This window comes from Neomonachus schauinslandi, chromosome 6 (assembly GCF_002201575.2).
Source record: "Neomonachus schauinslandi chromosome 6, ASM220157v2, whole genome shotgun sequence".
Taxonomy (NCBI): domain Eukaryota; kingdom Metazoa; phylum Chordata; class Mammalia; order Carnivora; family Phocidae; genus Neomonachus; species Neomonachus schauinslandi.
The window spans coordinates 14,710,300-14,737,150 of NC_058408.1; the positions used below are offsets into that span (position 1 = coordinate 14,710,300).

Below are 26,851 nucleotides of genomic sequence, written 5' to 3' on the forward strand. Positions count from 1 at the left end.
CTGAACATCCTATGAACCTTAAAAAGAAAATAATAAAATATTATCTATTTAACTTAAATAGTATTTAGAGAAAATAATTATCCTAGTTTATAAATGGCTGCTTTAAAACTCTAATATATTCTAGGATTAAAACTCAAAATACTATGGAAATGTTTAAATTGACTTGACGAATCTCAGGGGTGGTCAGTTTGGATGCAGGATTAAATTAAATATTGATACTAATATTTACAAAAGAAATATTGTATACAGTTCATTTGCTCTAACTCAGAGCTTACTTTGTTAAAGTGTAATTGACTTTTCCACTTTTTCTTGCATTTGATGGCAGTTTTGTCTGATTTTTAGAAATACATGAATGTTGCCAAATTATAAATGACAGATATGCTATACTCCTGCTATTTTAATTGTTAACATCAGTGTTTATTTTAATAGTAAAATTTAGTATTACGTACTCTCTTTGGTAGTAGAGAGTATGTAGTATGTGAATGGATGTTTTAGGAAACAGCATAGTTTACAGATTCATCTCTTTCAGTTTTGACTTAATGAACCCACTTCTTGGGATAAATGAGTAGTGATGTCTTTTCCCTGGTTTTTTCTGACTTTTAGGAATGGACCTAAATTGTCACCACTCCTGAGGTCTTTGTAGAGCCAGAGAGTAAATATCTTAGTATCAGTGGGTCACATGCCTTCTGTGTCATATACTCTACTTGGCTTTGTTTTATTTTTTAAGCTGTTTAAGAATATAAAAACCACTCTGAGCTTGGGGCCATACAAAAACATGTCTAGGGCTCGATTTGACTGCTGGCAGACCCAAACACCCCAATGTATCTTCCTGGTAGGCAATCTTGACTACCAAGATTTTCATCGGGAGGACTTCTTTAGGCAACTTTGCATGCGTATCATTTGTTTAAACTGGAAGCAAGTTCTTTATCACGATGACCTCGTAAGTGTGTTATCTCAGTTTTCAGAATGTTTTTACTTTTTCAGGGATCAGATTTTTCTAGTCTCTTGTCATTGTTCACTATGTCATATTCATGTGTATTAGCTAGGTAATTGGAAAGCAGAATCAATGTAAATTAAAATAAAGTAACATTTAGGGTGGCTGACAAAAAGTTGGATCTTGGGTCGTATAAAATAAAGGCTGATTATTTTCAGAGATTAAATTGCATGGTTGATCTTTGATCAAAGAAAGTAGAGTATTTAACCACCCTCATGATGTTTTTGTCTGAAAAAGATATTAGGAACTCAAGTTTGTGACACGACAATCTCTGGTGTCATTTACATGTTTTTTTAAACTCTTCATTATGTTACTGTATAAAGTCATTTAAAATCGACATATTATTGTAACTGTTGACTCATAAGGAAAGTTTACCAGTTGGGTGACAGTGGCTAAGAACCTGTTCTCTGTAAGGGGTTTTGCCAATGGCGTTCAGGGAGGAGATGAATTTTCAGTGAAACTTTTGATGCCGTGGTAAAATGTCCAACTATAGTTTATATAATTTATATAATCTCAAATTACTGAGATTTATTAATTTGTCGAATTAGGCAGACAAAATTTGCTTTCCTAGCAATTTGCAAAATGAGTGACACTTTCCTACTGTCTATGTTATTTCACAGTGATTGGGAAGAGGTGATAGTATGCATTATATGTTCCTCCGCCAGATTACCTTACATTATATTTATTTTTATTTATTTATTTATTTATTTATTTATTTATTTACTTAGAGAGGGAGGGGGTAGGGACAGAGGGAGAGGGAGAGAGAGAATCTCAAGCAGTCTCCATGCCCAGCACCTCAGCCCAGTGCAGGGCTCTATCTCACAACCCTGAGATCATGACCTGAGCTGAAATCAAGTTAGATGCTTAACCGACTGAACCATCCAGGCACCCCTATTTTTATTCATTTAAAAAAGGACATTTGTAGTAATAGTATCACTAATTTTTGAAAGTACAATAGTTACAATTAATAGAAGGACAAACTTTTTAGTAATCTTTATTATTTTTTTAAAAGATTTTATTTATTTGTCAGCGAGAGAGAGAAAGAGAGTGCACAAGCAGGGGGAATGGCAGGCAGAGGGAGAAGCAGACTCCCCGCTGAGCAAGGAGCCCGATGCAGGACTCGATTCCAGGACCCTGAGATCATGACCTCAGCCCAAGGCAGCTGCTTAACCAACTGAGCTACCCAGGTGTCCTGCTTTTTAGTAATCTTTAAAACTTAGCTCTATCTTTATACTTTAACTAAAGTTCTGATGTATCTGTAGCATTAATATATTCTCCTTTGATTCTACTCTGATATGGCCTACATTATAGAATCAGAAAAAATAAGCATGTAATTCTGGATTATCTGTACATACGCATACTTAAGAGGCTATGCTCTCCTTTATTTTTGTAAACTTCCTTTCTTGAATAAACCCTCTGCACTCAGAAAATACAGTTTCCCATGGTTCACCTGAGCTAATGTCCTCAGAAGTAGCAGCATGGAAGGAAGGGTGCTGATTGTGGCAAGAGGCCGGGGACTCTGTCTGGCTCCAGTGGGGCAACATCTCATATGGTGACCCACCTGTGCCACCCAAGCCTGTTCCTGATTCAGTCACCCTCTTATGGGAAGGAAGCATGTGCATTGCCATTTCTTCTAAGGATTCTGTTGGTGAGTAATTTTCTTTTCTTAGCCTGCCCCAGCCTACCACTTGTCAAATCTGAAACGCCTCCCAGCACTCCACACTAACCCTCTTCCTGGCAAGTAACGGTTGAGAAGGGCTTGATGTAGTTCACATGCTCAAGCCTGAGGGACTTCAGGGATCAGTTCCAATTAATCCTTAAAAAATGCCATTTGCTTTCCTGTCTTTTAGCAAGGTAGATTTTTACATTTGTGATGGACTTCTAAGGAAGTGGGATGTGACTGTGATACTCGGCTTGCAGACCGGTGGATTTTCTTCTGAGGACCTGCCACCCTGGTCACCCTAGTGTTATCTGATGACTATTTAACGAAGGCCTGGAGGTTGTTTTTTGGTTGCTAGATAAACTCCCCCGCAAAGGTATCAGGGCTTCTTTTTCCATTCTGATAGCTTTCATTCTTTCATTCTTCTTCACTTTTGACCAGAACCAAGCCCTGACAAATAAGGCTGTTCAGAGAAACAACTGATAAATTACCTTGTTAGAATAGCCTTAGTAGCTATAGTAGGAATGATACCCTCTGCTTTATCATTTTCAAAATGCGTGTTTTTATGCCTACGTTAAAGTAATTACATGATAAGATCCTTCCAGTAAACACAGAATTGGTTATGGCTAAATTCAGGTACAGTAAATGACAACGTTCACCCTAAAGGTAGGAAAGAAGACAAAAAATGAGTGATGAGAGTTCTGTTATTTCAGGTTCCTGTTGTGTTTTGTTGTTGTTGTTGTTGTTTTTTAAGTAGGCTCCATGCCCAGGTTGGAGCCCAATATGGGGCTTGAAATCATGACCCTGAGATCAAGACCTGAGCTGAGATCAAGAGTCGGATGCTTAACCAACTGAGCCACCCAGGCGCCCCTTTCAGGTTCCTACTGATGTGAATGTGGGTCACTTTGGTAATTTATTGTAGGAGCATATGTCTCAATATGATTTTTTTGGCCCCCAGGAAAGGAAACATCAATAACTTGTTTTAAAATTCAAGTTTTAGAGGCTGTGAGGCTGGTTGTGAGGAACGTCAGGGTGGGGTTTCATGGCCTGGGTCAGAACTTTTTTTATTTACTGTTAAAGGGCAGTGGTTCGTTTATCTGATATATTACTTGATAAACTTAGATACTATCTTAGATGTGATAAAGTATACACATTGCATTAATTTACTTTCTTTTGAAGTTGTTGATAATGGGATTCAACAATGTGAAGGCCTAGTCATTGGAGCTCACTTAGACTTTTTTTTTTTTTAAGATTTTATTCATTTATTTGTCAGAGAGAGAGAGAGAGCAAAAGCAGGGGGAGCAGCAGGCAGAGGGAGAAGTAGACTCCCTACTGAGCAGGGAGCCCGATGTGGGACTCGATCCCAGGACCCTGGGATCATGACCCGAGCCGAAGGCAGATGCTTAACCAACTGAGCTACCCAGGTGTCCCTCACTTAGACAATTTTTTAAAAAGTTTCATGTAAAAGCATAATTAGGTAAAAGATGCTGGCAAAGTATTATAGTTGACACTAAAAGTTTAAATGTTTACATTTAAAAGAAATGATGTTTAAATATTTATTTCTTTTAATATTTATTTTCTTTTAGTGGTAAAAATCACATAACATAAAATACACATACCAAAAAATGCACATGACATAAACACAGAACATAAAAATTTCCATCTTAACTATTTTTTTTTAAAGATTTTATTTATTTATTTGAGAGAGAGAATGAGATAGAGAGAGCATGAGAGGGAGGAGGGTCAGAGGGAGAAGCAGACTCCCCGCTGAGCAGGGAGCCCGATGCGGGACTCGATCCAGGGAACTCCAGGATCATGACCTGAGCCGAAGGCAGTCGCTTAACCAACTGAGCCACCCAGGCGCCCCCATCTTAACTATTTTTAAGTGTACAGTATATTAGTGTTAACTATATGCACATTGTTGTGCACCAGATCTTTAAAACTTTTTTATCTTGCAAACCTGAAACTCTACGCCAAATAACTCCCCATTTCCTTCTCCCTCAGCCTCTGGGAACCATTTTTGTACTTTTGATGAGTTTGACCCACTTTGACCTCCCATATTCGAATCATGTAGTGTTTGTCTTTTTGTGATTGGCTTATTTCAGTTAGCAAAATGTCCAGGTTATCCATGTTGTAATATATGACAGGATTTCCTTCTTTTTTAAAGCTGAATCATATCCCATTATAAGTCTATACCACACTTGCTTTATCCATTCATCCATCAAAAGACAGTAGGTTGTTACCGCCTCTCAGCTATTGTGAATAATGCTGTAGTGAACATGGGTGTAGAAATAGCTCTTTGAGATCCTGTTTTCAGTTTCTTGGATATATACCCAGAAGTGGAATTGCTGGATCATATGGTAATTCTGCTTTTAATTTTTTGAGGAACCTTCATACTGACTGGCTTTCCGTAATGGCGGCATCATTTTACTTTCCCAGTGACAGCGCACAATGGTTTCAATTTCTCTATGTCCTTTTGGGCACTTGTTATTTCCTTCTTTTTTTCTTTTTTTTGAGAGTGGCCATCCTAATGAATGTGAAGGTGAATGTTTAAACATTTTTGAGGGGTATCAAATAACTCCCTGAATTTGAAGTTCTAATCTTTTACCTCGTTAGGCTGTCCATAAATAATTACATATGTGGACAATGTAAATAGTTGTTTTCAGCCTCTTGGGTTGCATACTATGCCTTTACCAATAATAATAGATGAGGAATTCATTAGTTTGTCATAATAATAATGACTGTATCAGTTTTTTGCACTATGCCATACATTGTTCTAAGTGATTTACATTGATTGTCCTGTTTAATTCTTCCATTATCCCAAGGAAGTAGATGCTACTATAATAGTATTCTTAGAGTATCTTATTTATATATATGTGGAACTTGAGGCACAGAGAAGTAATGGGCCAAACCCAGTTGGGTCTCAGGCAACCTAAACCCAGAGCCTGTGCTCTTTACCTCTCAATACCCTGACTTGCATATTTTTTAAAGCTTTTAAAGCATTGAATAATTTTAGACTGAATTTTTCTTGAGAGATTTTAGCCCATGGGCAAAATTTTCCATTAAGTTGATAAAATAAAATAAAAATGGGGAATTAAGAATATTCCCAAAGTTATGATTAGATAATATTGAAGGCTTTTTAAAAAAGGAGACAGAAGTAAGCCTTAAAAAGATCTATTTTTTCTTTTTATAATTCATTTTTAGAACCCCCCTGTATATGAAGTGTGAGAGTTCAATTCTTCAGTACCATCATATCTATTATCTCAGTTCCCTGGATTTTTATCTTCTGACACTCATTTCACTGCTGGATTTTTAGTTGTTAGTTTTAGATTGATCCCCAAAATGTACCTCCACAACCACCAGTGATAACACCTCCCTGACTCTTTAATTCTTGATTTTAGAAGGAAAGAGGCTTATTTCTTCTCGTTTTGATGTGACGGTGATTAACCACTTGCATAAACTTTGTGACTGCAACAGAGGGCAACTCTTTCTTTTTTATGATGAGTAGTAGTCAGAAGAAGGGGGGGCAGGATTATATGAATGGATCTGTATTTTTAAAGAAAAAACTATATTCTTTGGGATTAAATCTTGTTTTATTTTATTTTATTTTTTATTATTATGTTATGTTAATCACCGAATATTACATCATTAGTTTTTGATGTAGTGTTCCATGATTCATTGTTAAATCTTGTTTTATTTTGGTTTGAACAAAAAGAGACAACCATATTCTACTATACTTTTTAATAAAGGCATAGCTGAGGGGGACCTGGGTGGCTCAGTTGGGTAAGCATCTGACTCGATTTCGGCTCAGGTCATGGATCCCAGTGTTGTGAGATCGGGCCCCATGTCGGCACCCTGCTGGGTATGGAGCCTGCTTGGGATTCTCTCCCTCTCCCTCTGCCCCCCCAAATTAATTAATTAGTTAATTAATTAAAAAAAGGTACAGCCAAGTAATAATACAAAAAGGAAAGAGGAGGATTTAGTACACAGGAATTTTTGATTAATTTAGAATTTAGAGCTTGAAATCTGAATGTACCTTTACAGTGAATCTGAAAGCAGAGCCAAGTCTACTTTCTGATATTCATTTTTCAGTGCAAACTATTAACATAGTTTTCATTTGAAGAAGATCAGAGACAAGTACAGGAATCTTCAAAGGAATGAATCTAGCCCAAGATTTTGTCCTTGATTGCACCTTTCCTTTTCCTTTTGCCTCTAAAGCATCTTCACTACTCCCAAGGTACCTCCTTGCTTCTGGAACGCCCTCACTGTCCCCCAGAGTCTTCAGATCATGTTTTATATGGAGAACAATTTCAAATTTTATAGATGTTTAAAGCGAAAGCCCTCCATTTGTTCTTCTGGGATATTACCAGTTTACTAAGATTTCTTTTGTAATGTTTGTAACTAACTTTTGGAAGCTACTTTACAGGATTGTAAGTAAGAAAGGAAATAATGGGTAGACTGTAAAGTATTTTGTATCATTGCAGCCTTTTGTCCATATGTTTTTAGACCAGAGATCCCTAAACCAAGGCCCAGGGCCAGAATCATTTTGCTAAAGAAAGTTTGGAACCCAGTCACGCCCTTTCTTGTGTTGTCAGTGGTTGCTTTTATGCTTCTACCAGATTGCTGGGGAGTTACAGTAGAGACTGAATGGCCTTTGAAGCTGAAATATTTAACTATCTGGGCCTTTAAGGAAAAAACTTGTCCTCCCCTGCTGTTCCGTGAAGGAGTGAGAGCTAAGCAAGTATTCCCTTGGAGGAGGCATCCCCTGCCCTACCTCTCCTGGACCATCAGCACACAGGAAGACACCCCCCACCCCCCACTATGTTTCCTTCTATGCTCTTCCTCCCAGAGGAAATGCCAGGCACTTCTCTGCAGTCCCTATCATAGCGGGCAGTCAAGTGCGCGGGTTTTGTTTCAGAGAGGAAAATCTTTAGGCATCAAAACAGCAAGTTGGGAACTTTCGTGGTTCTCACCTGGGTGTTCCTTGTTTTACTCTGCATCCAGTTAGCAGTCCCGTCTGAGCTCCCTGACCCTTGGGGTAATTAGTGGTTATGGTCTTTTGAATATTTGTTTGCTTGTACTTCTTATAATGTGCCTGTGATGTGGACATCAATCAGGTCTATGCCTTTTGGCTTCCTTGCACCAGGCGGGAAGAGATTCTCTGCCTCGCATTTCCTTATTTCTGCACTGAGCACTAGGTCCTGGCCACTTATAGAGCCCCTTTAGCTCTTCTGCTTCCTGAATCCCTTCCCTAGTATAATTATAATGTTGTAATTCTTGTTGAGAATCAATGCACCTTCTGTGTCAGGCACTCTGCTCAGCACCTTGAATACATGATCTCATTTGATTTTCACAGCAACGCCATAAAAGTATCCATTGGTGTGACCCATTACCATTTCATTCCTGAAGAAGGAAACGCTTGCCCTGACTCCTGCAGAAAATGGTAGAACCAGCACTTGAATCCAAGTTGACTCCTATCTTATAATCATTGTTATACTGCCTCCTGCAGTTTAAGTACAGAGCAGTTACCGTCAATGTGTCCTGCAGGATTTCCCCCAACTCTGTATCAACTTTGGAGAATGCAGACACATACTGTTGAATACATCAACTCGATCTTGAGCGAAGGAAGTCTCCAATACCAATATCTCATTTCTGACAAAGTTCTTGGCACATTGATGGCATTCAAGAACAGAAGCATTTAAGGACAATATTAGGAAAAGATGTGCTTGCTTTTATTTGTTGAAGGTGCAAGGAAAGCTCTGAAATCAAATTCGTATTTAAGAGCCAGTTGCTTTTGGAGCGCCAGGGTGGCTCAGTTGGAAGAGCATGTGACTCTTGATCTTGTGAGTTTGAGCCCCACATTGGGTGTAGAGATTAGTTAAAAAATTTAAAAAAGATTAAGAAAGAGGCAGCAGTTGCTTTGTCTTGTAGGATATGATCCTAATGCTGCTATACTTGCCATATGGACTGCTTGTACCATTTGATAACTGCCACTGCAAGATGTACATTTCTGTTAAAAAATAGTGGCTGCATTAGATTTTTGTTAGCATTTCTTTCTTTCACCTAAAGTATTTTATTCACTAACTGTATTTTAGTCATATGTGTTAAAAAAGAGATAAGCAAACTCATCAAAGTTGTTCAGAATATGTAGGTAGAGAACAAACATGTGAATGTTGATGTTGAATACTGAGCACAGCACATTTGGGGGCAATGGTTAGCTCAGATGTAACATCCTTCTTGTGGCGGTGGTGTTCTTTGAGCTTTTTTATAAATACTCCTGTGATACCATCCCTACTCCATCGAAGCTTAAAAACTGAGATGCAGTGGCTGCACACATCACGTAGGGTCTGCAAAAGGCCTAGTTGCCTTTTCCAAGAAGATGTCATCACATCAAAGCTAAAAAACATTGAATTTCTGGTTACCCTGGATGGAGAGATATTTGTATTCTCCATCATCTTCATCAGTGAGTGTGTTTTTATTAGACACTTATTCCCTTCTTAAATGCATTTCAGAACACACCCGGCTGAGTATGGATTACTTTTTTCTCCCATCATGAACTATAGCATTATTTTGGGATCTTTAAAATGCATTGTTTACAACCTGATACCTGTTGCTTTGGTGACATGGTCTGTTTGGTTTCTGTGGAATTAAACTGGCCCCAAACCATAGTGGTACAGAGACAAGTTGAGGGATTTCTTTTTGAGGTGTTGAGAGATTCCATTCCCCAAAAGCAACCCTATCCTGTCCCGCAGCTGCCCTTGTACCGTAAGTCTGAGAACAGCAAAAGACAATGCCAAGATCCACCCTTACCTTACTGCTCCAAGGCATCAAGATTTTCTTTCCAACCAGCAACAATAGCAACAACGACAGCTACACAAAGCACACTCTCAGAAGATAGGAATTTCATTTTTTTATTTCTATTCCAAACAACAGTTAGTTAATTACTTTTAAAAGATTGGAGTTCAGCAGCATTGCATCATAGTTAAGAGCATGGATTTTGGAACCAGAGTGCCTGGGTTCACATTCTGGCTCAGGCACTTGTTAGTTACATGATTTTGGGTATGTAACCTCTTGTCTCAGCGCTTTAATTCTCTCATCTGCCAAATGAGGTTCGTATCTGTAAAACACATAAAGTAGTGCCTCACACTTAGTGTTTACTATAGGTATTCATATGCAAATTTTAATGGGTACATTTAGGGACCGTTGGACTGGATGTCAGGATATTTGAGTTTTATTCTTTTTTATTTTTATTTTTTTTAAGACTATTTTTTTTTTTATCTGAGAGAGAGAGAGAGAGAGAGCAAGAGCAGGGGGAAGGGCAGAGGGAGAGGGAGAAGCAGACTCCCCACTGAGGAAGGGAGCCCAGATGCAGGGCTCCATCCCAGGACCCTGAGATCACAAACTGAGTTGAAGGCAGATGCTTAACCAACTGAGCCACCAAGGTGCCCCGATATTTGAGTTTTAGTCTTTTTTTTTTTTTTCCAATAAACTAGTCCATATTTTTGTAAGGAAGATCCAGTGATCATAGGTTAATCAGTACATATTTACCTGTCTATGATCTTAAGGAGGCTGAACCAATTAGAAATTAGGTTTTCCTCAAAGTCTAATATCCTTTAAATTTGTGTTGCTTAATACCCAATGATATGTTGTTGGTAGATTCCTATCAGTTTTATTCTGTCTCATTGACTATACTTAGCTTTTTTTGATGAATAATTTGGGGCTAAATATTAAAATGAGGCAACGAGAAATAGGATCACTAAAAATCAAATCGACAGGTAATGAGTGGCTTCTTGTGGGCCATTGACTTGACCACACATTCTTTTGGACACAAGGGATTCTGAGGGGTGTAAGTCCCTATCTGCAAGGAATATACAGTTGGAACAGGAGGAGGTTGATTCAGTAGACACAAAGTATGTTGAGTTCTAAGAGAAGGACCCACCTGAAGACGAGTGTGAGATGAGTTAGTTACACCCATAAGGACACGGTCTTGTGGGCTCTTGGAAAGCTTCGTTGAAGACACGATAAAGGAGGCACATGAAGAGGACCAGCAGGAAAGAATGCTGCTTTCTAGGAATTTGTAGTAATTCGGACAAGGGGGGAGTGGGCTTTGGATAGGGTTAGAAATTGACCTGAGACTGTGGGAAGGGATAAGGCTGAGGTGGGATTTTGAAGATCTTTGCAAATCCTTTACCTTCCATTATAATCAGGTTACACCCAATGATACGCAGTTTATAAGCTCCAGTGTAGTGACAGGAAATGCTCACAAGGAGATGTTGCTGGTTGATGTCTCAGAAATTCACTTCTTCTTTTTTTTTTAAAGATTTTATTTATTTATTTATTTGAGAGAGAGAATGAGAGAGAGAGAGAGAGCATGAGATGGGGGAGGGTCAGAGGGAGAAGCAGACTCCCCGCTGAGCAGGGAGCCCGATGCGGGACTTGATCCCAGGACTCCAGGATCATGACCTGAGCCAAAGGCAGTCGCTTAACCAACTGAGCCACCCAGGCGCCCCTCAGAAATTCACTTCTTAGACAATTTGGTGCTTTAAAAAAATGACTTGAGTTATCTTTCTTCCTCTCCTCCTAGTATGTGTAAAATATAGCCATGCATGCTGGAGTTGTTGGCAAGGCAAAATTGTCCTTCAGTTTCTCTGGGTGGATGGCATATTCATTTTCACACTTATTTTGTAATATTCCCAAATTCCAGATTTAGGTCTTAGAGTGAAGGTATTTAGTAATTGATGAAATCTTACAATGTCTCTCCCTTTTGTTCTCAGAAGGGTGAACAACATGATCTATGATTTTAATACTTATAGTTCATATAATTCTTACAGTGCTATAAAGTTCATATGATTGTTCCTTTTTTATATTTTAGTAATCCGAGAGTAGTAAAGGTAAAGTAACTAGTTCAAGTTCACACGGCTAATGAATGGCAGAGCTATAATTTGGACCTTCATCTACCATTTCTCTTCTCCTTCTCCTCTCCTCCTCTGCCTTCACTCGTTCATTTCCAGGTGTCTTTCTAAACCCTATACAAGGTAGTATGTTAAGGAAGGACATGCAATGGGCATACAATAATTTTTTCCACCTTTTATTTGAGATGAATATGCACAGTGCCTAGTGTTGAGTCAATAGTTGTGGAATAAGGCAATGAAGGAATGTCCATGTTTACAAACTTGGGGGAAACTAAGGTAGGATATGTTTTTTTTTTTAAAGATTTTATTTATTTTATTGAGAGAGAGAATGAGATAGAGAGAGCATGAGAGGGAGGAGGGTCAGAGGGAGAAGCAGACTCCCTGCCGAGCAGGGAGCCCGATGCGGGACTCGATCCCGGGACTCCAGGATCATGACCTGAGCCGAAGGCAGTCGCTTAACCAACTGAGCCACCCAGGCGCCCCGGATATGCTTTGTTTAAACTGGAAAAAAGTATCAAGGCTAAATAACCCCCCCTCATTTTAAAACACTGTTTTCCTTCTAGTCTATTTTTTATTTTTTAATTAATTAATTTTTTTTTTAGAGAGAGACAGCGAGCACATGAGTTGATGGGGGAGGGAGAGAGAGAATCTTAAGCAGGTTCCATGGTCAGTGTGGAGCCCAATGTGGGGCTTGATCTCATGACCCTGAGATCATGACCTGAGCTGAAATCAAGAGTCAGATTCTTAATGGACTGAGCTACCTAGGTGCCCTGCTGCTAATCTATTTTTGATTTAATTCAGCAGGTCGATACAATCTTGTAGTTAGATGTATCATAGAGAGAGATGGTTGGTACCCATTATAAGCTCAGTGGCCCACCCAATACGGTTCACTGGAAGATGAAACCAGAGTGTATGGTCTTGGTCTGCAGTCAGTAGATACTACTCAGAGTCTATGAGCCTGCCTGCTTGTAGGCTTCTTTCTGATCTTCTCATCCTTAAAGACAAGCCATCATTTATTCGCATGTGGGAGCTAAGCCTGAGCTTCAGTGTGAAAATGCAACAGTCTGTGCCAAAATACTGTTATGGCTCTTATATACTATGTTTGTGATTATCAGAATTTAATCCTATAGAACCTGAAAGAACCAAATACCAAAAAGACTTTCTATACCCTATCTTCCACCTCATTTTTTAGAGGGTAGAAGGGCAGCAAAAAGGCAAAGAACGTGCGACTTTGGCATAATCTTGTACGTGAAATTGCTTTGCCAAGAGCTGGGTATGACAATTAACTGGATGTGACGCTCCTTTCCTCCTGTCAGTATGCCACAGTCTCCATGTCACAGGTGCCTTGCTGCCCTTTTGGAGTCTGATACCGCCATTCCTTATAATACTTTTGGGCATCGTCTTTCAGAGCTTGAGGCAGATTCTCACAGACTGTCATCAGTGATCTGGAGATCTTTGAAATTTGAAGGTAAATTTGAAATTTAATGGTGGACAGACATCATTTGGCCTCATGTCTTGTGATAAAGAAGGCAGTCAGATGTTTTGGGTGAATATGAATGAAATGTATTTTGACTGCCCCCCCCCCCCCATAGCTTATAAATTGACTCCAGTGGCAGTTCTAAAGGGAGCTTCCGAAAGTGTCAGAACAATCCCTTGGGAACAGGTATAGTGTCCCTAGGTAACTTATTTTGAAGTCTAACTTGGGATTCTTTGAAAAAACTTAAAAAGTATGTGCACTGATAGAACTATGACTTTCTTGCTAGAGATATGTAATCAATTATTGTTCCATATTATATAATCCCAGTTATAGAGACCATTTCAATTTCAGGTGGAATGGGCAGAAAGCAGTGAGGAAAAAAGTAGCATTAAAAACAAGAAAGGAAAAAAAAAAGGAGAAAAAGGGAAGTTGTATCGCTGTATGGAAAAACCTTTACTATGAAACGGTATTAAAAAACAGTCTTTTTTTAATATTTTTGATCATGTAGAACAAAAATACTGTGGATTATTGGCTGCATGTTTTTAATGCTCTGTAATTGTGTACCGAGGCAAATCCCATTATTTTAAAATCACTTAATATTGGAGAACAATTGGATAAACCGCGCTTGGAGTGCCCTGTGGGTCATCTCAAGCCTTTTGGTTCTGTTAATAAAATTAAAACAACTGGGGGAAATATACAAATGGTTTCAAATGGGTTTTACAATTAGGATGTCTGTATGTGTGAAAAAGAGGACAACTCTTAGGAACTACGTAAAGCCAAATGCACCATTACTGTGTATGAGTGACGTGAGTTGGGAGTAAGGATTTGACATATATTTTTATTTTGAGATGCCATGCTAATTTACATCATTCAGCCCTTTCACTGCCAAACTGTAAAAGTCCATTAAGTGACTGAAAGGAATATACAAATTATCCACTGGCACTCCAGGCTGGAGTTTTACATACACCCTGTTATTCTATCCGCCAGCTAGCTGCAAGATTCTATTAAGCGGTAAGTGAGAAAATTATATTGCCTACAAACTAATTGTACAAAAGACTCTGAAATAAGTAATCAGAGCCCAGGACTTTCTGAAAAGCTGCCAGGAGATATTATAAATTGCTCTATCATTCTTGTCAGCCTGGTTTAAAAACCCAGAGCTTCCATGTTGATTTGGTTCCCTCTGCACCAGAGCTCACTTCCCCAGCTCTTGACAAAACTGGGAAAATTCCAGCTGTGTCCTCAGTAGCCGCTCAATTCAGTCCCTGGTGCCCTCTAACAAATGTGTCCCAGGAAATAGCAAGCTGTAAGCCAAGAAAACTCCATGTCTGAAATGAGAATCCTTGCTTGTGAACAATAACTTCTGCATCCTCCTGATTGACTGTCCACTGTTCACATTTCAGGTGCCCATAGTTGCTGTTGGAAATATTTTTGTTGAGTTTCCACTTTTTGTGAATTGAAGGAAAACAAGTGCCCCATAGAGATCATGTGGTCTACTGGGAGTAATGTCTTTGAGCCATTACCAAAATAGATGGAACATTATTATCCAGGTGCTTGGGGCAGCACATTTTTAGGATAAAATGGTTTTTTGTTGTTGTTGTTGTTGTTTCATAAAAAAAGCACCAGGGAAGGTATTTCAAGGGCAGAATCTGTGTAGACTCTAACACAGATCAAAGGCTTTGTTGGGTGGGCGATCATAGCCAACAACGATGAACCAAGTAACTCAATGGGAGGGCTTTGAAATTAGAGGTTTTCCTCCAGCAAATAAGTTCTTTACAATAATGTTGATTTGTTTTTCAAGATATAAACCAGTATTACTTAGTGAAATAGAGGTTATCACTCATGTATGTCAAGACTAATTTATGGAAATTTGGCTGAAGGATTCCTGATTCATCGTAAACAATTTCTATACACTTAAGCTGAAAATATATCAATTATGAAAACATTCAGGACTGCTATAATTTCCATCCATTCACAGTGAAATTTTTACAAAACATGTTTTGTTGCCAATAGCTTTGGGAAGATTCCTCTACCCCAATATAGTTATTTATCCATTTTTCACAGCATAGTTCAGTCATTCACTTCTAGATTGAGAATTCATTGACTTTCTCAGGCATAATCTCTGCATTTGTGGGAATGCATATGTGTGTGCGTGCATGCTAGTCATGATTCTAGAACCACCGCCCCCCCCACGCTAAATTGTATTGTTATTCGCTTGTATGTCTTATCTCCTCTGTAAGACCTGTGGACTTCTCAAGAGCAGGAACTACCTCTTGCTATCCCAACCCAGCCCCTGATCCAAAATTGCAGGTTCATGGATCAGCACCAAGGATCTAGCAATGAATAAGACAGAGCCTCTCCCTCAAGACTTCATTCTGAGGCACTATTAAAAATTTCTCTGCCTTTATGTTTCCCTTTGTCATTGAAGAATTCAGAATGTAATGGTTAGAAAGGGAACTAGAGTACTTCTTTATATGTGATCTGAAGCTCTCATGTGGTAATTGTACAATTTTCCTTCTGTTTTTTGAAGAAATTTAAAAATCCTTACACAGTCATTCTTAGACGAGTCATTCATAGATTTAGCTATTATCATTGAATCGCTTCTAAATATTTTCTCCAGTGTGGCTCCAGTTCTGAGAGCATCTACTTTCTAAGTAATACTAAGTACTATAACAAGATAAAAATTAACCCTTTTAGTGCCATCTGTCTGTTCATGTTTTAAAACATTTTCATGTTTTATTTTCCTTTTATTCTTATCCTGTTCATATCAAGATGCACTTTATTTCCTTTAAAGTCTCTCACATTCATTTTTTTTCTTTTCACATTGTGCTCCCCAGAAGCCTTAGTATTTTTTTTTTTTTTTTTGGTTTTCCCCTCAATGATCTCTTTCTGTTTTACCATGCATTTCCATTTTTGTCAAAGCTACTTTTTAAGGTTTTGAAAAATTAATTAGGTTTCCTAATACTTTTTTTTTTTAATTTGTGAAATGGTTTTCCTAGTGGTCTTAATATTGCTTCCTGATGGGACATCTAGCTCACTTGACCTTGTGGACATTACTACGTTACAGCACTATAGTTGGTGTTCATAACAATGACATTGAGGTATCAAGAAAATATAAGTTTTTTTGAAGCATACTATTTTACTTATTTACTACTTTTGGAAGAAGATTTTTCTACTGCATAAGAAATGGTCCTTGCCTCCAGGATCTTACCATCTAATGGGTAATATGCATGCAAAAAAGGTATGAAAAAATTCAGCATGTCTGTATGTGATGAGAGTACGTGAAAAGATATGAGAACCAAGAAGTCATTTTCTGCTATGATGGTCTGAGAGGTTTTCATGAAAGATTTGAATGGAATTTGAGTTAAACAGTGAGCCTTAGAAGTAATTTTAAGAAGAAAAGAGGGGCAAAGATGGATCATTCTCAGAGGGAAGTCTGAAGGACACAGCAAAAAATGAATAAATTGACTTGGTTGCATCAGAAAGTTCATATAAGGTAATAATTGTAATATTGCTGGATAAGTAGATGGGAGTCATTTGGAATGGCGATTTTGTTTGCTAATCTAATATTCTGTATTTAATTCAAGAGGCCATAGAAGTGTAGTGATTTTTTTTTTTCAATTAAGGTATTTTATTTTTAAATTAAGCAGTCCTAGGAAGAGGTAGGCAGCATGGATTCAGGGGGACAGAATGGAGGCACAATGCCCAGGTAGGGGAGAACTGCCATAGTCCAGGTGTGAGCTCACACATGCCTGACTGAGGTTCCTGTCAGAAGTGTGTTCTCGTGGAGGATGAGGATAGAATTTTTGGAGGAAGAGGATCCAGTTTGAAATGAAAGATGATTGTTTTTGTGGGGGTGGGAGGGAGATGGTGGGTCACCCTGGTAGAAGTTTCTAGCATTGGGTTAAAATGTGGGTCATGCTTTAGTACTGGAAAGTAAGCAAAGTGAGGACTTCATACTGACTTTTCTGGCAAAAAGGGGCAAGAAATGCTGTTTGGAAACCATTTTTTTTTTCCTAACTAGTTATTGTTCATCTCTTTCTAAGAAAGCAAAGACTGAATTTCTTTTTAAGTAAGTATAGGAAGAGGTAAGTAGAGTGGAAGGTTCTGGTATTAGAATACTAATTAACCTCTAGGAGGTTACTAGCAATACTCCCTGGATGCAAAATACATTTTCAGTGATGGTTAAAGAAACTCAGCAGTGAAAAATGGTTCATCTAAAGTTCAGAATCTAAATCCTTTTATTCTCAGCCATGATCCAGCCAGGCTGGTTCCTTTGACTTATCCTGGATTTTCTGGGTGTTAGTAATATCTCTGAAGAAGGTGATGGTGTGTGCCTCTGTTGATGTAGTTAATATTACTCTTATTATTTAACCTCTTACGTTAAAAAGTAGTTGCTTTTATTATTATAAATGCCCTGAGTTAGAATGCTAATTGAGCCAAATAATTTTGATAGGCTTATCTCAAGTTATAATGCACAGTTTTTTTTTTATATGTATATTTTAGTCATGCGTACTTAACCAATTTTCAGTAGTTATAAGTGGTTAGGTATTATTTCCTGTTGAATTAGCAGTTGCTGAGTAGTTGAGTCTTTGTACAATCCAGCAATCCACTAATGTGATATTTAATGAGGAGACATCAGTCTGGAGAAAGGTAGTCAATATAAATCAGTGTTTACAAAGTGTGATTAACTCTGAAATATTTCATCAATGCTGTGGTCCCAGGCAGACTCTATGCTAATTACTAGACTCTGTGCATGTTTCAGGGGACTTGGATGGACCCTGAGTATTGCGAACACAGAGCAGCAAAATTGCAATTATGCTCGGACCGTCTCTGATGACAATTTATGCATTTGGTGTGATGACCTCCCCCTTCCCAAGAGGGCAATAAAGAGAATGCATTTTCATTAAGATACTAATGCACTTAATCACAAGGGGAAAGGGTTAGGAAGTAAGGAAAGACCTTCAAGCACTATGTGACAGAGCTGATAGGGGAGAGAGGCTTTATTTTAAAGGCAGCTTCTTTACAAAGCTGTAGGCAGCTCCAGAGCACATCCCACACACTATCATTGGCATTAATTGAAAAAAAATTTTGAGTTAAAGTTCGGATCTTCTTCTGGCTACATATTTATTGCTTCAAATGTATAAGTAGGACCATAAGTAATGTCAACTCTGACATTAAACATATAGTTTCGTAGCAGTTTATTTTTATTTATAACACGTGCATGGAGCTTGAGTGTTTGGAATTCATTATGCAAATAATGTAACAAATATGATGATGACCGTCATCATCGTCATCCTCCTCCTCCTCCTCAATAAGCATTTACTAAGCAGAGAACTGTGTTGTAAGGCCCGGGTAAACGTGGACACGAGAGCCATGTCATTTCGGTCCCTGCCATCTAGGAGCTTACTGTAAGGCCCCAGATGCTCCTGCTGATCATTTTTCACAGTGGGGTTTATGCTGTTTAGTGTCAGAAAGACAATAAGCCTGATATACTGGAACATTAGTAACCAAAAGAAATCCAGGATTGATGATACAAAAATATGATTTTGATGTTCATGCTTTTATGGAAATAATTTGCTTTGAAATTTCTTTTGGGTTCTCAAATTCTGGAAGATTGTTATTTTGCATGGGTAGACTAAGCATAATGTCTTAAAGGCTAACTTTAAACTTAATCTTTTGAGATGCTTTACCATGTATCTTCCAATTATTCAGTGCATCTTTTTTTTTTTTTTAAGAGAGAGAAAGTGGCGGGGGGAGGGGCAGAGGGAGAGAGAATCTTAAGCATGGGGCTCCATCTCAAGATTTGGAGATCATGATTTGAACCAAAATCAAGAGTCGGGCTCTTCACTGATTGAGCCACCCAGGCACCCCTATTCAGTGCATCTTAAGTGGTTGCCACAGAGCATCCACCTTCATGACATTTGTGACATCCTAATGAATCTTATGTGACATTTTTTTTTGAGAGGGGAGGCAGAAGTAACAGAGTGGGCATTGCCTTTGGGATGCTCACATTTCCTGGGTCTTGCAAATCTAACTGTTTTTCTTTGAACTCTGTGTTTTAGGTAATATAGAATATAGCTGCCCTGCCACAAATGAATGTGAAATCACAAAGCGCAGACGTAAATCCTGCCAGGCTTGCCGCTTCATGAAGTGTTTAAAAGTGGGCATGCTGAAAGAAGGTAAGGCATGTTGCTGGGGACTCTGTGTTTTAGGTTGGGAATGGGGGAAGGGCTAGAGAAACTGGGAAAAGATGGGGTCACAGTAAGCACTCTGAATCTGATGGCAGAATACATCTTTACGCCTGAGTTTTCTGATATGTCCTGGCTAACTGCTTGATATCAACAGGAAGGGACAAGGTAGGAAACATCTGATGTGCAGCTAAACCCACCAGGTATGCTTGGTCGTTCTGATTCTTTTCCTCTTTACGAGTTGCAGAAGGCAAAGGACAAAGGACACCAAGAGGCTAGTCCTTGTCTTTTTGTGTTTCTTATTTCTAAGTTTGCAGGGAGATCTTCCCCTCCATTGTTACTGTGATGTAATTGACAAATAAAAATTGTGAATATTTAAGGTGTATGACTTGATGTTTTGATATACATATGTATTGTAAGATAATTGCCACAGTCAAGCTAATTAACACACCCATCATTTCATATTGTTACCACTTTTTTAAAAAAATTAGTATTAGGCTGTATTTTTTTCCAATCTTACCTTTTGGACTTATGTTCTATTATAAAGAGCTTTTAATAATGATACTAAAATTGTTGCTTTCACTTAGGGATAACGCCAACAAACACAGAATAATAACAGTGACCATGGATTCAGTTACGCCCTGAGCTCACACAGCTCACAAGTGGTAGAGCCCAGAACTGAACACAGAGTCAGATTCTAGAATTCATTGACTTCTTCCACCCATATCCAAGGTCCTGAAATATTTGTATATGTCAGCATGTCCAATGAAACTAACATTTTAGCTTGTGGCTAGAGAGAAATTATTCTTTTCTTTGGAAAGCCTAGATCTGTTTTTGTTTTTGTTTTTAAATGCATCTCTATGTGTGTGTTTTTGTAAATGTGTGTTGTTTTTTTTTTTTTACAGTTTTAGATTTTACCATCTTTGTCTCTTCAGAAAACTTGCCAGGGTTTAAAATAAATATGATAATTTTATAAAGTAACAAAATGAAAATGTGGTAATCAAAGTTTGAAAGAAATTAGGTAAATTACATTTAAATGTATTGCTTCTGTTACTTTGTTCACGGGGTTGGCCCTATTAGTTTATGTATTTGCTGTTACTGGAGATCCCTGACTTTTTAACTTCTAAATCCAAATAGATCTAAGTGTTTATTCCCTGAGAACAAACCAGAGCTTCAATTAGGTATGGCATTCCTAGATCTCATAATTTTTCCTGGTTTGTTCTTAATGCAAGATTTTTACTGTGAACAATGTCATAGGAAGAGGAGTGGATCAGTTATATTTGGGTATGTGGAATTCATGCCGTATTTCTCCGCCCTTTACTAGATTGCTAAGAACTAACCCCTCATTTGACTAGGAACAAAGAAGACTCTCAAATTCTCCTCATCTTTCACTCTCCTCTTCCTCTGGGGTGGGAGTGGGGAGGTGGGGTGGGGGGAGGAAGCTATAAACAAAGAGTGTATAACTTTATGATTAAAGCCTTATGAAAACATGACGCAAGATGTATTGTCAAGTAAAAAAAAAATAAAGTACAAGTTCCCTAGTAGTATGATTCAATGTATATATGAGTTTATTTTTATATAAGAATATCTATTTATATTAAATTTAAAAATTTATAAAAATTTATAAAAATTTATATTTTAATAATTCATATTAAAATATCTGTAGAGAGAAAAAGGAGGAAGAATGGTAGAAGGGAGATGTGCATCGTGATGGGATATACATGGAGAAGTGGAAGGAGGGATAAATAAAGATGGGGGACAGTGTGACACTATGAATACAATGAGGAGGGGGGTACTTGCCCTTTTCGCTGTATAGCCTTTGGCACCATTAGGATTTTTCATAGTTGATATATCTTACATTTAGAATGCACTTGCTAAGTATTTATTAAGTTTCTCCCGTGTGCCAGGTACCATTCTAGGCTTCAGCAGTGCCGCAGTGAGGAAGTTGGATGTGGTTGTTCTTGCTAGAGGAAACTGACATGGAAATGCCAGTGGGAGAGTTTTGACAAAGGAAAAAATACATATAAAAACCCAACCATAGGGCACCTGGGTGGCTCAGTCGGTTGAGCGACTGCCTTCGGCTCAGGTCATGATCCCGGGGTCCTGGGATCGAGTCCCACATCGGGCTCCCTGCTCTGCGAGGAGCCTGCTTCTCCCTCTCCCACTCCCCCTGCTTGTGTTCCCTCTCTCGCTGTGTCTCTCTCTGTCAAATAAATAAAATCTTTAAAAAAAAAAAAAAACCCAACCATAATGACCCAACCCACAGGACAAGGAATTTTCCTTTGAGCTTACTCCTTTTGAGGTTGAAACTTTATCTTCGTAATTGCCTTAAATCCTATAGCAGAGTAACAAACAAAAACCTAGTTCACAATAACATGATAAGTAACTGATGGTCCATTTTTGGTCATTATATTGCCACTGAGTTGAGCTGTAGAGGCTCACACTGAACTTAAGCTCATTCAGAAAGCGTTAATTAAAAGTTGGGAGTTGAGGAATAATTTTCAAAGAGCAAATCTATTTTTTTAAAGTGGGTTATAAAATGAATATATCAATTAGCACTTGAAATAGATGTGTCCTAGATGTGGATTTTATTTTCAAAAACTAAAGTACATGGAGCTATGTCTCCATTTACAGGTTGATAGAATTTTTTGACTAGTTTAATTTTACTACTACGATTTATTCAACTCTTTGCACTTCCAGGTTTATGGACAAAGTGAAAACAAAAATAAATTTTCCCCTAAATAATTTCCCCCATTGTGGTTTTTAAGCAGGAGCGATCCTGAAGGATGGTTAGAGTGACTGAGGAGGTGTGAATTACAGATAAGCACCAGCCCATTTCTTTCACCAACAATGTTTAATTAAACACAGTTCACACCTCCTCAGTTGCTGTTATCAAGCCTTTAGAGGGTCTGTTTTCAAGGGACTTGCTGCTGTACTTGCTGAAATACTCAAATAATAATACTGGAATACTCAAATAATAATTTATTTTCCTTTACTTCCTTAATGCCCACTTTGATGGAAAAATGCCAGTTCTCTAAGCCCCTCCCCCCCAAAAGGATGGCTATGAGTAAATACGGAATATTCCTTTTCTTTCATACTTAAAAATGCAGTGAAATATTGCATTACACCCTGCATATAAATACACAATTATGTTTGGCCATCTCCTTGGCTCAAGACTTGCCTCCTCAGCCTGGAGAGAATGATACTGTCTTAAATGTATCTTTATGGATGGAGAGGGATTTCGGTCCCATGCAGTATGTCAGAGATCATGATGTAGTAAATCTATTCAAATGTAAACCTGTTCCATTCAATTACCAGTCCATAATAAAATTTGCTGCTACAACCCCGTGTTGACCACAGCAGTCCATACAGCCTGATGGCACAGCAGGCCTGGAAATTGACAGACAAAATCTATTTAAACAAAAAACAACGTTAGTTATAGAATGTGAAATGAAATCAGATTTCAACAGCTTTGATGGGGACCTTCTTTCCTTTAACAGGTATTTTTATTTAACTAGCCAAATACATCTTAGGTAAAGTGCTGCCTGAGGGAAATAAAGAAGTTTCATGAAAAGGGTGGTTTATAGAAAAATGAGACTTTACTCTTTTAAAAACAATAATCCCTAGTTTTATTGACTGGTGTTTCTACTAATGATATAGGGTGCCAAAGGGAAGTGGTGGCTTAGTGGGCAAACGATCCCAGTTGCATCACATTGTGCATGATTAAATTCTTACAACCTATGCCTTCTCGTTAGCCAGTACCAGAATTATGTCTGAATGAACTACATTTGATTATAACATTAGAATTTTTTTAAAAGATTTTATTTATTTATTTGTCAGAGAGAGAGAGAGCACAAGCGGGGAGAGCTGCAGGCTGAGGGAGAAGCAGGCTCCTGGAGCCCGATGTGGGACTCGATCTCAGGACCCCGGGATCATGACCTGAGCCGAAGGCAGGCGCTTAACTTAGTGAGCCACCCAGGCATCCCTAGAATTTTTGAGTCAAAAAACTGTTACTGTTTGAAATGAACAGTTGTTTATATGGAGAAAATGACAGAATCCCACAACATAATAAAACTTCAAGAAGTACAGTTAAAAAAAAAATGATAGTTTGTTCAAATCCAAGTGGTTGCACCATTCCACATCCTGAAAAAAATCCCCTTTTCTTTTTCTGGGCTCTACTTTGCTGGTAAGCCTCAGGAATGATGGGCCAGCATTAGTTTTTCAGCATTATGCCATACTGGATGTCAGCAAAAACCCATCTATTACAAGATATCTGGTCTCAACATTCCCTTTTCATTTTTTTCAGGTATTGCTTATTTGAAGGAAAAAACAAGAACTAATCAAGGTGCACCTATAAATCTGGTCAAGATTTATTTTTATTTTGATCTCTCTCCTTGGTTATTTAAAGGCTATTGCAGGACATACTGATTCGGTTTACTCTCTGTCAGTGGCAAACAGAGACATTTTATGAAAGCAGTAATTATTTTATTTAGGTATAGAATTCACTGATCGAAGGATTGAAGGGCTTTCTGCTGTTTATTGGTATGATGGGTTTCACCTTGACAACTCAAGTATTTTTCTTTGACTCTTGTAGATGAGAGCAAGGTACCCACATTTATATATACACAGCATTATATTCCCCAGCCAAAATATAGATGAATCAAGGAAGCATGGAGGGCCAGTGTAGCTATTTCATGCCAAAAACAATGCTTTTCACTTTGCCTCTTTTTTTTAAAGATTTTATTTATTTATTTGACACAGAGAGAGAGAGTACAAGCAGGGGGAGAGGCAGGCAGAAGAAGAGGGAGAAGCAGGCTACCCACTGAGCAGAGAGCCCGACATGGGGCTCTATCCCAGGACCCTGGGATCATGACCTGAGCCAAAGGCAGACGCTTAACCGACTGAGCCACCCAGGAATCCCACTTTGCCCATTTTTTTTTTTTAAGGTTATTTAAACCTTTCTGATCTTTCCTTTCATCATCTGTAAAATGATGGTAGCAACAGTAGTATTTGCAAATGAAATGTTGTGACTATCCAGTAAGAAACTGCATGTTAAGTGTTCAGCATGCCATGTGGTATAGAATGAGGACCAAATCATCATTACCCATTGTTGCTAGAGACAGTAAGAGTCAAGCTGTGGGGTCAGGTGGACCTAGATTCCAGCTCTACCAGCTCCTGGCTCTACCACCTCCTGGACCTGGGCAATTTACATAACCTCTAAGACCGTCAGCCTATTTATTTGTGAACATGGGACTGAAGATAGAACGTACCTTGTGAGGTTTTTGAAAAACGAGAGAGCCAATAGAGACACGGGGTCTGGCACATGGTTAGTGGGTGACACTCTGAGCTAGAATTTGGATATACGACATTCACCTGCTGGACTAATACAAATTCATATACATTTTGTTATTTTTTGGCAATATCAATGACCTTAGGGGTCCTTTCCAAACTTTTTATAGAAACACATCAATAGGTGAAGACTTGTTCCAAAATTTCATAAGGGAATTTAGTTTTTTGGGTTTTGTTTGTTTGTTTGTAAGTAGGCCCCATGCCCAGCATGGAGCCCTACGTGGGGCTTGAACTCATGACCATCAGATCCAGACCTGAGCTGAGATGCAGAGTCAGAGGCTTAACCCACTGAGTTTTTAATATCTACCCTTAGGTCAAACAAAGAAGGACAACAGTATAAAAAGGGAAAAAGGGACTTTAAGCAGAAGTTTTTGCCAACAACAATGCAGGTGAAGAAAGCCTTTGATTACTGGCTGAGCTGTAGAAAGGAGGCCTTGTTCCTTTGTCTATCAGAGAAAAAGGACAAATCATACACATTTTAAAATGCGCACAAAGAAATGTAAGAACTCTACTAATCTCATAGATACATTAAATTTTACTAAGGAAATTTTGATAGCAGAGCATCATGGAAAAAAAAAATCAGAGGATGGACATAAGTTTTAGTACACCTCCATAAATATTAACTGAGCTTCTCCCATGTGTCTGGCAAAATACCACACTTTAGCTTTTAATTCTGATTTTTCCTCTACCTAGCATTGTGATTTTGGGGAAGTCCATCGAGCTCTCTCTTCATTTCCACATGTGCAGGGGAGCAGTTAGACTACATTCTTTCTCATCCCTTCTATTCTAAAAGAAGTTTTATTTAGAAAATGATATAAGGTCTATAGAAACATTACACCAATATAGACATGAAGATACTTGTAATTGTGACATGATGTTGACAATATCTGTGAGGCTGGTCAAACCCTAGGAACCATGATTTGTAGACTTGTCTAGTGAGTTGTGCTCTTTTGTCAATTTTGTCTTAACCGGATAATTCTTTGGAAGCTTTTCATCTTTCTGGAAAAGCAGGAAGTATGTTATTTTTGCCACAGTTAATAGAAGTAAGAGTTGAAGGAACAGTGGAGTCATCAATAGATATTTAAATACTTAGGAAATGGGGTCTTGCATTTTGTTTGAAAAACTTTTCCTCTGTATTCCCTTATAGTCCCTACCAACTCTTGTCAATATATTGAAGTGCAGTCGGTAGAGTTTTATTTCTGTGAGCATCTGAAATCTCATCGCAGATTGCTATATTGCTACTAGTCAGATTTATTTGAAGTTTTGTTGTTACATTTTTAAAATAAAAATATTGACATAAGTTGGAGAGGAGAAGAGCAAGATTATATAATTTTCGAGGCCTTCTAAATATTTCCTCTGGGGGGGGGGAAATGAGTCATTAAAACTAACGAAACCAGTAACATAGTTATATGTTTTATTGATAAGCACATTTGCTTTTCATATTTGATTTGACATTTTTAAAGTAAGTTTCTGTTAGGGAGGTGCTCAATATTTCCCCCTGCTTTTTAAAGTCCAAAAACTACTAGCATGAAGATTCCAGTTGGGCTGTTTAAATGATGTGTTAGAATTGTGAGTCTTCCTCTTTAGGATAAAGTCAAAGCCGAGGATGGGAATCAGCATTTGGAATAAGTCACCATTCAGTGTGGAAAGGGCACAGGATATTAAGGTTCCATTATCACCTTGAAAGCCTCACTCAGTAGATAAAAGCGGGACCCTGGGTGTGAGATTCTCATTAATCAGATGAGGAATCCAAGGCTCAGAGAGTTTCAGTGACTTACTCAGTGACCCATTACAGATAGAGTGGGAATGGGATTAGAAGTCAGGTACGTCACCTTTCAGGCTCTGTGTCTCTATCAAGCTTTGTTGCAGTCTTGGCCAAACAAGGGTTTTTTCCTGCTCCAGCTTCATGTAGATTGCCCACAGTCTCAGCACAACAGGCTGATAGTGGCCTGAGATATTCATTTGGGGGTAGAAGAAATGGGAAAAAGTCCTGGTGCTCCCAAGAAGCAGCAGAGCTTGTGGGTTTAAAAAGGGGGTTGTGCCTAAGTTATAAGTCACATTCATAAAGAGGGGACTTTTCCTTAGGATTCTGATCTCAGGAAACCAAGTTTTTCTCATTTGGGGTTCAATGAGGCCACTGAAGATACAGGTGGTGGTGGGGATCGGTCCAGAAAAGGTCATTAGAGAATAACTGAGCAGCTAGAGTATTGGGCTGACTGTGAGGAGACATTATGTACCAGAAGTTTTGGAGGTCTGAATGTCACAGTGTAA

At 38.4% G+C, this 26,851-nt stretch overlaps 1 protein-coding gene across 4 annotated transcripts in view; it reads left to right on the forward strand.

The window, feature by feature from the left end:
• ESRRG (estrogen related receptor gamma) overlaps positions 1-26,851 on the forward strand; it is a 220,694-nt gene that overhangs the window by 51,259 nt on the left and 142,584 nt on the right. For 3 of the 4 annotated variants that reach the window (XM_021698421.1, XM_021698425.1, XM_021698424.1), the window contains one exon: positions 19,106-19,222. The exons of the other annotated variant lie outside the window; for it this stretch is intronic. In XM_021698421.1, the coding sequence (XP_021554096.1) occupies positions 19,106-19,222 (117 nt within the window). The remainder of the gene's footprint in view (positions 1-19,105; positions 19,223-26,851) is intronic. 4 annotated transcript variants of the gene reach the window in all.